This window comes from Hordeum vulgare, chromosome 3H, assembly GCF_904849725.1.
Source record: "Hordeum vulgare subsp. vulgare chromosome 3H, MorexV3_pseudomolecules_assembly, whole genome shotgun sequence".
NCBI classification, from domain to species: domain Eukaryota; kingdom Viridiplantae; phylum Streptophyta; class Magnoliopsida; order Poales; family Poaceae; genus Hordeum; species Hordeum vulgare.
Genome location: NC_058520.1, coordinates 461,907,180 through 461,918,576, shown reverse-complemented (window position 1 = coordinate 461,918,576; position 11,397 = coordinate 461,907,180). Strand labels below are relative to the sequence as shown.

The window sequence follows — 11,397 nt, the reverse complement described above, 5'->3', positions numbered from 1 at the left end:
ATCAATGCGGGGGAGGGCGAAGGGATCCTTCGGACAGGCTGTGTTGAGGTCACTGTAGTCGATGCACATGCGGAAAGTGCCATTCTTCTTGAGCACCAGGACCGGGTTAGCCAGCCATTCAGGATGGAAAACCTCGATGATTAACCCGGCGGCAAGTAGCCGGGCTACTTCCTCTCCAATCGCCTTACAACGCTCTTCATTAAATCTGCGAAGGTACTGTCGAACTAGCTTAACTTTAGGGTCAATGTTAAGGTGGTGCTCAGCGAATTCTCTCGGTACACCCGGCATGTTAGAAGGTTTGCATGAAAAGATGTCCTGATTCTCATGGATGAATTCGATGAGCGCGCTTTCCTATTTAGGGTCGAGACCCGTCCCAATAGTGAACTACATGGTGAAGTCGCCAGGCATAAAATCGATAACCTTGGTGTCGTCTGTTGGTTTAAACTTGAGGGGCGGCTCAGAATCGATGGTTGGCCTCTTGAGCGGTGTCATGTCCGCTGGGTCAACATTAGATTGGTGAAACTTGAGATCTTCCGCCGCGCAAGCTGACTCGGCATAAGTCGCGTCTCCTTCCTCACATTCGTGGGCTATCTTCCTATCGCCACTGATGGTAATAGGACCCTTAGGTCTAGGCATCTTGAGTTTGAGATAAACATAGAATGGGCGGGCCATGAATCTAGTGTACGCCGGCCGTCCGAACAGTGCATGATAAGGGCTCTTGATTTTGACCACTTCGAACAGGAGGGACTCGCTCCTGTATTTTGACTCTGTGCCAAGAGCCACGTTGAGATTAATCCGCCCGATTGGGTATGCCGACTTACCGGGGATGATGCCGTGGAAGACCGTGGATGACGGCATCAGGTCTTTCTCCAAGAAGTTCATCCGCCGGAAAGTGTCAAAATACAGGATGTTGATGTTGCTGCCTCCGTCCATGAGGACCTTGGAGAGGGTGTATCCCCTGACTCGGGGATCCACGACCAAAGCCACGTCGCCAGGGTTGTCTACTCGGGGTGGATGGTCTTCCTTGCTCCAGGTTATGGGCAGCTTAGACCAGTGAAGGTACCGGGGGAGCGCCGGCTCAGCTATGCTGAAGGTCCTATGCTTCACCTTCTGATCCCACTTACAGGTGTTGGTGGTGAACACGTGGTACTGCCCGTTGTTCAGTTGTTTGGGATTATTCTGGAACCCGCCTCGATCTTCCTATCGCTGGGGGTCCCCTTGCGGGGGGGTTGCTGGAACACTCCCGGCGGGTGGTACAGCTGGTTGTGAACTTGGTACTGGCCAGCGTTGGGTTGTGAACCGCCCTGTGGTCCTTGGTTAGGAAAACCACTGAACGTGACCTAGCGTGACCCGGATGCGCATGGTTGTTCCTGTCGCTGGCCCTGTTCGCCACCTTGACCTCTTCTGAGTGCTTCGGCCCCGAAATTCCTGCATCACATAGCAATCCTCCCATGAGTGAGTCGCCGGTCCTTCCGCCGTGGCATGCTGCGGACACGGGCCTTTAAGCATCTCGTGATAGTTGTGTGGTTTCTTCCCACTAAAGCCGCGCTTCTTCTGACGTGGGTTTTCGTTGCCAGTATTAGTATTAGCAACAAATTCTGTGGGACCTTCCTGTTGTCTTTTCTTGTCATGCCCACCATGGTGGTGGTTGCCCCGGCCTTGAAACTGAGAATGGCCCTTGTGTAACTCGCCCTTCCTGGCGGTACTAACTTTGTCGTCGTCCTCCCCAGGATACTTGGTGTCATCCGACTCGGCATACCTGGTAAGGGTATCCATTAACTCGCCCATGTCATGTACCTTTCGCTTAAGTCGCCCTAGCTTTAGCACCAGAGGTTCGTAATGACAGTTTTTCTCCAGGATCAAGACCGCCTGAGCCGCCGAGATGCCTTCCAATGAATGAATAACTTCCGCGACTCGTCGGGTCCAATGGTGGGCCGACTCATCCGGCCGTTGGACGCAGTGCTGTAGATCGACGATGGTCATCGGGCGCTTGCAGGTCCCCTGAAATTCTTGATGAAGTGCTCCTTTAGCTCCGCCCAAGTGTTGATGGAGTTGGGCGGCAAGTTTTTCAACCACGCACGTGTCGTCCCTTCAAGCATGATAGTGAAGTATTTAGCACAAACCGCCTCGTTTATGTCGAGCATATCCATGGCGAGTTCGTAGCTCTCAATCCATGACCCTAGTTCGAGATCCGTTGAGTAATTGGGGACCTTCCGGGGCCCTTTGAAGTCCTTCGGCATGCGCTCGTTGCGCAAGATCGATGCAAGGCACGATACCCCGATGTGCTTGCCCCCAACGTCCAAGGGCGTGGGAGGTGACGGTACGTAAGCCGGGTAAACCTGACCCGCCGCGGCTGTTGGCTCTACTTGATGCGCGGCTCGCGCTGCATCCATGATATCTTGGGCTCGCGTGTCCGGCATCCCAGGTGGGTCGTGTTGAGGGAATCGCCGCGGCCCACTGGTTACTGCGGGGAAGTCCTCATGGCGACTTCTGGTGTGACTCGCCTCAGGCGTGGAGTGCAGCCGATCGAGGCTATGAGAATATTGTGCGTGCTGGACCACGGCCGTTTTCAGCATCTTGATGAAGTTTCTGGCTTCTATCTCGGCCGGGGAGTTCCCGTAGATCGGAAGGGACTCCAGGTGGCAGGTTGCCGCCAGCACATTGTCTACGGGGTTCGAAAAGTGACCCCGTGGCGTCTGGAACCGAGTCGCGTGGGCATCCATTGGCTGAGGCGGCGGCGGATTGGGTCGTGGAACCGTTCCTCCCCCTAGGACAGTTTGTAAAGGCCGATCAGGACACGCGCCGGGGGTGTGTGGAGTGTCGAAAAGGCGAGTTGGGTGTAAGTTGGCCGGGATGCGCCCGTGCTGCCTCCTTTGGTGAACGGCGTCGGACGCATGCTGCCGTCTCTTGAGTCGCCATCCCTCGGTGTTCAACCGCTCCGTCTCTGCTGCGATCGCAGCCTACTACGTCTCCGCCCTAGCGGCTTCTGCTTCCATATCCTGTTGTGCTTTGGCCATTGCCTCCCGCAGTTTGGCTAGCTCGGCGTTGACAGCCTCCTGATTCTCGGTTGTGTCCGCAGTTGCCATGAGGCTGGTGACCTCCACCGCCAGCTCCGCCATGGTTTGCGCTGGGGGTTTAGATGTTCCACCGATATCGTTGTTGTCGGTCGGATTTTGCTGAGGCTGCGCTGACCCCGCCATGTAGATGGCGATTTGCCGACGAGATCTCTCGAATAATTCGGGATCCATTGCCAACGACAGCCCTCCGACCTGTCCTTCCTGGAGAGGGTGGATTGAATCTGTCTCCCCCATGGATAACTTGCCATCGGAATTGGCTGGGGTGATCTCCTGGACCGCCACTTCGTCTTGCGCGTCGTTTCCCTGCGTAAAACCGACGAAAGCGTGGCGACTCCTGTCTCGCCGTGTGACAGGGAGGACGTACCTGGCCGGCTCGACGATGTCGGTGGAGGTGTCTGACTCGGGTAAGGGCGTCCCAATCATGTCGATGAAGATGTTGATCTTTCCGAAGGGGACTCGGTAGCCAGATTCGACTGAATCGGCTTCCGGCTCCCACAGCGAATTGTCGATGTAGTACCTCCCGTGGCGCCTCTTCATCATGATGCCGACCGCGTAGCTTTCTAACCCCGGTAGGGCTCCCTTCAAGAACTCAACTCCATCGTGCGCAGGCCCCACGGTGGGCGCCAACTGTCGTGGTTTTATCACGGCAGATGTCCTCGTGAAAGGACTTAGAGATGAAGCCATCGCACCTTGGTGGCGACTCGGAGGGGGTGAGCGAAAGCAAGACTCAGATTTACCCAGGTTCAGCCATTCGTGAGGAGGTAAAAGCCTACGTCCTACTTTGTGTGTATTAATGGTGGTTTCGATTACAAGGAGGGCGTAACTCGCCTGACCTAGCTCTTGATTCTGTCTAACCCGCCTGACCTCTCCATGGGACTCGCCTTTATATACAGGTCGAGGCCCTAGGGTTTACAAAGTCCTGCCATACTACTCTTTGTGGCTTTCCTTATCTCTAAGTCGCCGTGCCCTAGGAGCTTTCTTGGCAATCTATCATCCGCACGATCTCTGGAACCGCCATTCGGCTTCTGGGCCATGGGACATGCAGTAAATGGTAAGTCGCCCCTTTGGCGACCCGGCCCACTAAGGGCGGGTTACCCGCAGGTAATATCCCCAACAGCGTACGTTGTGCCATTGACATAAGTTGAGGGGGCGCCGGCTGTGTGAGATGTGGGGGTGTCGGCAATGTGGGTTGTGGGGGCATCGGCGGTGCGGGTTGTGGGGGGCGTCGGCTGTGTAGGCCTTCGTGGTCGTTGTGTCAGAAGCTACGGATGTCGAGCCAATTATCCACTTCAGAATACTCACCGCCTTCTCCTCCGACCCCCCCCCCCCAACGAGTCGCCGCCGTCGACTAATTTTGCCGCCGGCACCACCATCACCGCCTAGGTCAACGGGATTGAGGGAGGGGGAGTGGACCGAGTAGGAGAGTGAGACGGCTTGGGTCGGTTTGACCTGGTCCGATCGCGCGCGCCCTAACGGCTGTCAGCACGCGCGTCGTCGACTAGATCTGACGTGGACCTGATGGGCGGGTCCCAAATGTGATAACCTCATTTAAAACCTAACAGTTCGACCACTTGAGTTTTTTTGGAACAACCTAGCTAGTAAGAGAACTGATAGTTTTTTACTACCCTATCCTCTAACGTGGTAGTTTTTTGCTACTTACTCAGGCAACTGGGCATACATCACCTAGTCATTGGCAAGAAATGGAGACGGAATAGTATAGCTATTAGAGTTTTGCTGCCAATAACACAGGAGAGACACATATATAAGAGCAAACTAGAGTTTTGCTTACCCGCAAAAAAAAAAAAAAAAAACTAGAGTTTTGTGCCAAAGCGAAACTAAAAAGAGGAAACTAGAGTTGACGTTTCAAAGACTCGCCTTGACGCAGTCTCTGCAGCCTACTCATATTCGTCAAGGTACAGCGCCTGTCGTCGCGGTCGATCGATATTGCACACCTAACACTCCGTTGCATACATCTCCGATAGTAGGGGAAGTCGTGCAACCGCCTGCGATTTATCGAAAAAGGCTTTCGTTCTGTTTTATAAATAAATCAAACCACCTGGGATTTATCCGAGTTGAGCGGTGCTATGCACGAATAACGAGCCAGGAGGGCCAACTAGTCTCGATCGGCATTTCATTGTACCTGTGCCATGCGTGGGCGGGGCGTAGCAGCCACCAATTCGAAACGTGGGGGTACTGCGTCCCGCGCTCGCTCGTACTGTCGCGCATACTGCTACTTGCACCACAAAGAAACAGCTTTCGCCCGCGCGCGCCGAAGCTTCCGCTGAGACGGGACCAGCAGGAGGAAGCTCGCCGCGAAAGCCCAGCGCCCAACGTCGTCGCGCGTGCCGCTATAAATATACTACACCTCGCCCACCTGTCGTGCTACGTCGTACTCGCTCCCCATGCACTGATCCATCGGCATGCGCATGGCGGTAGCTGGAGCCGTGGCAGCGTATCGCTTCCACCCGCACGCCGCCGGCGTCGGCCGCTCGATGGCGTTTCCCCGCCCGTCGCCGTCGGGGTCCGGCTGCCCATACGGCCGCTCTGGAGCCTCGTTGAGCTCTCCCGCCTTTGGTGCGGCCGCCGGGCCCGAGGTGCTTATGCAGCAGCTAGACGTCCTGGACTACTTGTCGGACGACGGCGGGGTGCCCGGCACGGCCGGCGCACCGCTGCCGGTAGAAGCGCCGGTTGTGCCGGATGTTGGTTACTCTGATCATACGAGGTGGGTTCATATGATTCAATTCGTGCATGCCAAGATGCACATTTGTGATACAAACACCAAGGGCGTGCACGTTTTGATCGGATCGGTTTGGGAATTGTTCTGGACATGGATTTCAGTAGGGCGGCCGCGGTGGCGGTGGCGGCGAGCGGCAAGATCGCGTTTCGGACGAGGTCGGAGGAGGAGATACTGGATGACGGCTACAAGTGGAGGAAGTACGGCAAGAAGTCTGTCAAGAACAGCCCTAATCCAAGGTACACAAAACTAACAAATTAATTATTTTGGATCGGATTGGAAAATTTTAACTCAGGGGTGCAGGAAGGGATTAATTGACATGGACTGTAGCTCTACTCAAGTACTCCCTCCGTCCGGAAATACTTGTCCTAAAAGTAGATGTATCTAGACTTATTTTAGTTATAGATACATCCATTTTGTATATTTCTAGGACAAGTATTTCCGGACGGAGGGAGTATGTGTTTGACCATAAGTTTGGGTTAAATAGCTAAAAAATTGGTGTGTTCATGATTTCTAGCTGGTAGTTTCATGGCCTAGTTTCTACGTCAGGCGTCAGCTGGTATGGATCGAGCTGATTTGGTCCGTAGCTGTTCGAATAATTTTGTTGCATTTTGCTTGGCTAAGCTGTCTTGAAAAAGATCTTTCCTAGCTTCATGATGGACCTTTAAGTTATTTTTATTTGTTCTAATTATTAGTTCATCGAGTCTATATTTAGATTCGTGACTTTATATGTTTGGATTGGATGTGCCCAATTAAAGATAAACGGACTGTATATATGATGAGATCTAGTATTTGAAGTAGGTAAAAAAACGATTGGAGGTCTAGATTTGATATTCTTCTGTCGATCCAGAAATCCTTGTTTCTTAAGCTGTCTATAAGCAAATCCATACAATCAAATGTAAGTTGCTCGACAAATCATTATTCTCAGTCTCCTGAGTTGTACAATACCTAATGTAAGTAACACAAATATGTGTAATTCCGGGGTATGGAATGTGTGTTGCGAAATTCTAAAATGAAACTTGCACACGCCCCCACACCCCCACACACACAAAGAAAAAGGGAGAGAGAGGGGAGAGATATATGCCATTTTAGACTTTTTGTGTGTGGTTACTAAAAATAATTTTCCAACATAAATTTGTACATAATTTCAATTGGTAACCATCTGAGTTATTGTTGGGTCATGATCCTAAAGCTAGTAGAGTTGATCGATATATATAGAAATCTTGATCGACATAGCATGTCGACATCTTCATTGAAATCTCAGTTGGGATAAATTATGGTTGTCTGACACGTGTGTCTAGTTCCACATTGCGGTGAGACAAAATACAGTTTTCTGTTTGGTGAAATTTTTGTTAAACTTTTGTGTAGCATGTGGTTTACGTTGCCTTTTTCATAATGTCATGATCTTTGATTTTACAATGATTTTTTGAGGGGTGGACACGAAAATCAACCGAAGATATGTCACTAAATATGTGAATCTTGTTGTACGCGTTTGCCATGTCTATATAAACAAATTTACACTTGATCCATCAATCAAATAGGACGTGTTGGCAACTCTAAAATTTCCCTTATTCAGTTCTTTTCCAAAAAAAAACTATTACTTCTTATAGAGGAAACATAGACTCTTACTTTTTGTTAGTGTAATTCTCTTGTTATAGGAGGACTGGACTGGCAAATCTATTGCTTCTTAAGCCCCTCGGGTCCTCATGGTCCATGGCCTCACGACGAAATCTTAGGTGCACAGTCAATAGCCTAAGACTTTATTAAATCTAAATTTCATTTATTGTCATTGCAGGAACTACTATCGGTGTTCAACGGAGGGGTGCAACGTGAAGAAGAGGGTAGAGAGAGACAAAGATGACGCAAACTATGTTGTGACGATGTATGAGGGGGTTCACAACCACGCGAGCCCTGGCATGATTTACTATGCTGCTCAAGATCCTGCTTCAGGTCGCTTCTTCGTTACTGGGACACATCACCTAGCTCCTTGATCAATCACTGAATAATATTAGCGTTTGAGTGGTCTTACTAGAATGGAACTTAATGGATTTGCTTGTAAACTTGTGCAATACCTCTTCAAACTGTACATGCATCGGTGTCCCCAAAATGTGACATTATATTTTGGAGAGTAGATCAATCTTTTCGTTCTAGTGACATCAACAATAGCATAAGGCTTGTTCACTTTTTTCTCCTATAGAGGACGGTTGGTTCACTAAACTAAGGTTTTCTTAGGAGATGGGATTGTATGCAATCACACTAGGAAGCAGAAATTTATTTTCTTCGAAGTTCTATGGTGAGATTTTGGTTGAAAGTGGTTGGGCCATCTCTGGTAGAAATTCAAACAATACTCTGCATTTGTTGAACGCACTTTCATTTCCTTAGCTACACGGAAGTTTGGCATTAACAACCCTCCTAGTACAACATCTAGAAACATTTACGACTTGGTACATTGCACCTTGGAAAATTCAAACTATTTTTACTATAAAGTTCATGCTAAACAAACACAGGTTCCTTTTGAGTTGCTATTCTTTTTTCTAGAGTGTTTAAACAACCGTGGGAAGGAAACTTTCAGTAATACGGATCTAGTCCATGAGTTGTTCCAAAAGGATGCCAACTTTTCATCGCCACATGTGACAGGTGTTGCAGTGTTGAACATCGCCCGATCCTTCTCCTAACGGGCAAATAGCTCATGTGCGAGACCATTGAGGGGCAATTGATGGATAACGACATCGTTGGCCGAAATGGCTCAAGCGCGACGTTTTTTAGAGCACAAATAGCCGAGGTGCGACATGTTATTTAATTGCAACTGACGTATGATGTTAGGGTTATCTGAGACCACAGAACATTGGACCCAGCACCACTTATCCACGTCAGAGTGGGACATATCCAACTGACCGCGCTGGACCGACCTCACCGTAGCTAGACCCACCTGTCAGCGCGGGACCCACCTCACCGCAGCTAGGCCCACCACTTATCCATGTCAGCGTGGGACCCACCTCACCGCAGCTATACCATAAATGTGCCCGTGCCCGGCCGCCCGCCCCCATGCAATTTCTTCCCCCTTTCCCCTATCTTCCTCTTCTCCGGCGATGAAGCGCGGCAACGAGAGAGAGATGTCTACCTCCTCCTCCGCCTCACAGTCAAGATGGAAACAGGATGGGAAGGTTAGATTTCACTTATTTGGCAGCGATTTGCTCTAGTTTGTCCCCATTTCGGTTTTTGTAGTCGAATTTGGGATTTAGGGTTCGTGTTGCTTTTTCCAGATCCTGAAGAAATGTGACCATTTCGAGTGGATGGATGCGTATATTGAGAGGCTTCAATTTGAGGGTTACATTGATTCGAATGGGGCGGCAACCTGGGAGCTCAATTTGGGCTTGCCACCGAATGCTATGGAGAATTGGGGGGACAGAGTTGTGACGACGACGAGGAATGCACGCAATGCTGAAGCAGATCAAGAAACATCTCAAGCAGATGGTCGATTTGCAGAAACAAGCAAATACAATGGCAGGAGGATTTTATGGTTGTATCGTTCCTCTGTTTTTTTACTTGTTGTTCATCCGTCGCTAGAAGGGCGTGGATAGAATTTGTAGTCAGCTTGAGGGCAGAGGACGTGATCTGTGCGCCATGCCAGATTCGTGGATTGATTTGTTATGGCAATTTCTTCAGTCAACTTCTTGCTGTCAGTCTGAAGTCCAACACTTGTATACACTGTTAGTTATTCAGTTAACGGGGAAGCCGACAAAAATTCAGCTCATGTTAAAAAAAACTCAATGGGCTACCCAATAGATTGTTGGGCCGTGACAATGACGTTGAGTAAATGGGCCCCTCAGTGAATAACCCAAAAAAAGCCCACAGGCGTAGGTGCACCCTTTTATATGACAACTCGATATATCCCTGCTTTTTTAACAATTAACCCGCAACCATGTAAAGAGACTAAGCCACACAACCCTTTTAAACTGAACTTATGGCCCAATTACCACTTCCATGGGCTTTCGTGGCATATGCCTTAGGCTTTCTACAAAGAAGAAAAATATTGCCATGACTGTTTTTTTAACGGGAAATATTGACAAATCATCCCGCGTCGCTTTTTGAACGCGGTGACGTCGTCATCCAGAAGGAAAAAAGAAAAACCCAAAGGTACCGAATGGAATTCTACATATATAGTAGGTCAAACATAGATAGTAGGTGGACGCACAATACATAGATGGGTACCCATACATAGATATATATTACACGATACATAGATAGTAGTACGAACATAGTTTTTCATATATTACACGATACATAGATAGTACAACGAAAATAAAACGGGGGAACGCCGCCCCTAAAGCCTAAACCCCGGCCACCATCGCCTTCTCCGGGCGCCCCGCCTTCTCCTTCTCCAGCATCTTCACTGCTCGTCGAAGTTGTAGGGGAGGGAGTGCATCTGGTTGGGAGCGGGGAAGATGCTCTCGTAGTTCGTGAAGATGTTGTAGGCTGTGAATGCGATGAACTCGCATCCACACCAGAAGACTCGCCCGAGGAGCGCATGCGCATCATGCCCGTTCCTGAAGGTGACGGTGAGCATCACCAGCGGGATGCCACCATCGGCCGGATTGATGTTGAGGCGGAACATCGGGCGCGTGACGGGTGGGAGGTTGAGGTGGGCGTAGCCGAGGTTGACGAACTCGCGGGTGAGTTCCACCGGGCCCCTCCACCTCGACATGGCCCAGACACGGAGGGTGTCCTCCACGATCACGCCGGCCGGGAAGCGCCTCTCCGGCACGGCGGGCGGCAGGTTGAAGGTGACTCCGACGAAATCCATCGCGACTAGAGAGAGAGGAGAGGAACGGGAACTGGAGGGGCGAGAGGGGGCGCTAGAACTGGATATGTGGTTTCGATGGAGAGAGGTGGTGGTTATATAGTCGGTTGGAGAAGATGAAGGCGAAGAGAGGCATGCGAGTAAACGGCCAACACATGTGTACTTGAAGTTGAATCGAGCATGCTTGTGCCCTGTTTTTGCCGCCCATTGCAACCGAGTCTGAACAACGACGTTAATTGCTATGGTGCGACGCGACGTCTGAGACGAGTCAGCGATGTGTTTTAGTTGCTGCGGTGCGACGTCCGAATCGATGCATGCAAAAGCGGGCACCCTGTAAAAGACTACACAAAACACAACGAGCCGACGAGTGTCTTGCGGACCAACCTATCCGAGCACAGAACGAGCGTCTCGCGGATCGCTGTGGCTGAGGCGCCGGTCGCAACCGTCCGACGCAAGATTCCTTCTACAAGGCCTCGATCCAATAGCCCAGGTCGAATCTGGGTTAACATGGTTTTGGTTGACCATGTTTGAAATGAGCATACATAATTAAAAAAATCGAAAACATATAAAACCGACGCACATAGGACTGTTATGTCATATCGTAATGAGAAAAATATATAAACTCGTCTTATAAACAATGGAACGAAAAATCCTTCACTCATGGGATATCTCGAACATAGGAGTCCAGATTTTGAAAACTTTGAAAATGAAAATACTCAAAACCTCACACAAGCTTCATTTTGGAGTGACTAAGAAGGATCCAGGCTTGGTTTGTAATTTTCATG

At 50.1% G+C, this 11,397-nt stretch overlaps 1 protein-coding gene across 1 annotated transcript; it reads left to right on the top strand.

The window, feature by feature from the left end:
* The first annotated feature begins 5,493 nt into the window (after window positions 1–5,493).
* Window positions 5,494–8,066, top strand: LOC123440173 (WRKY transcription factor SUSIBA2-like). The gene is made up of 3 exons (XM_045116746.1): window positions 5,494–5,799; window positions 5,916–6,050; window positions 7,607–8,066. The coding sequence occupies exons 1-3, from the start codon at window positions 5,498–5,500 to the stop codon at window positions 7,800–7,802; spliced, it is 633 nt and encodes a 210-aa protein (XP_044972681.1). The 5' UTR covers window positions 5,494–5,497; the 3' UTR covers window positions 7,803–8,066.
* The last annotated feature ends 3,331 nt before the right edge of the window (window positions 8,067–11,397 follow it).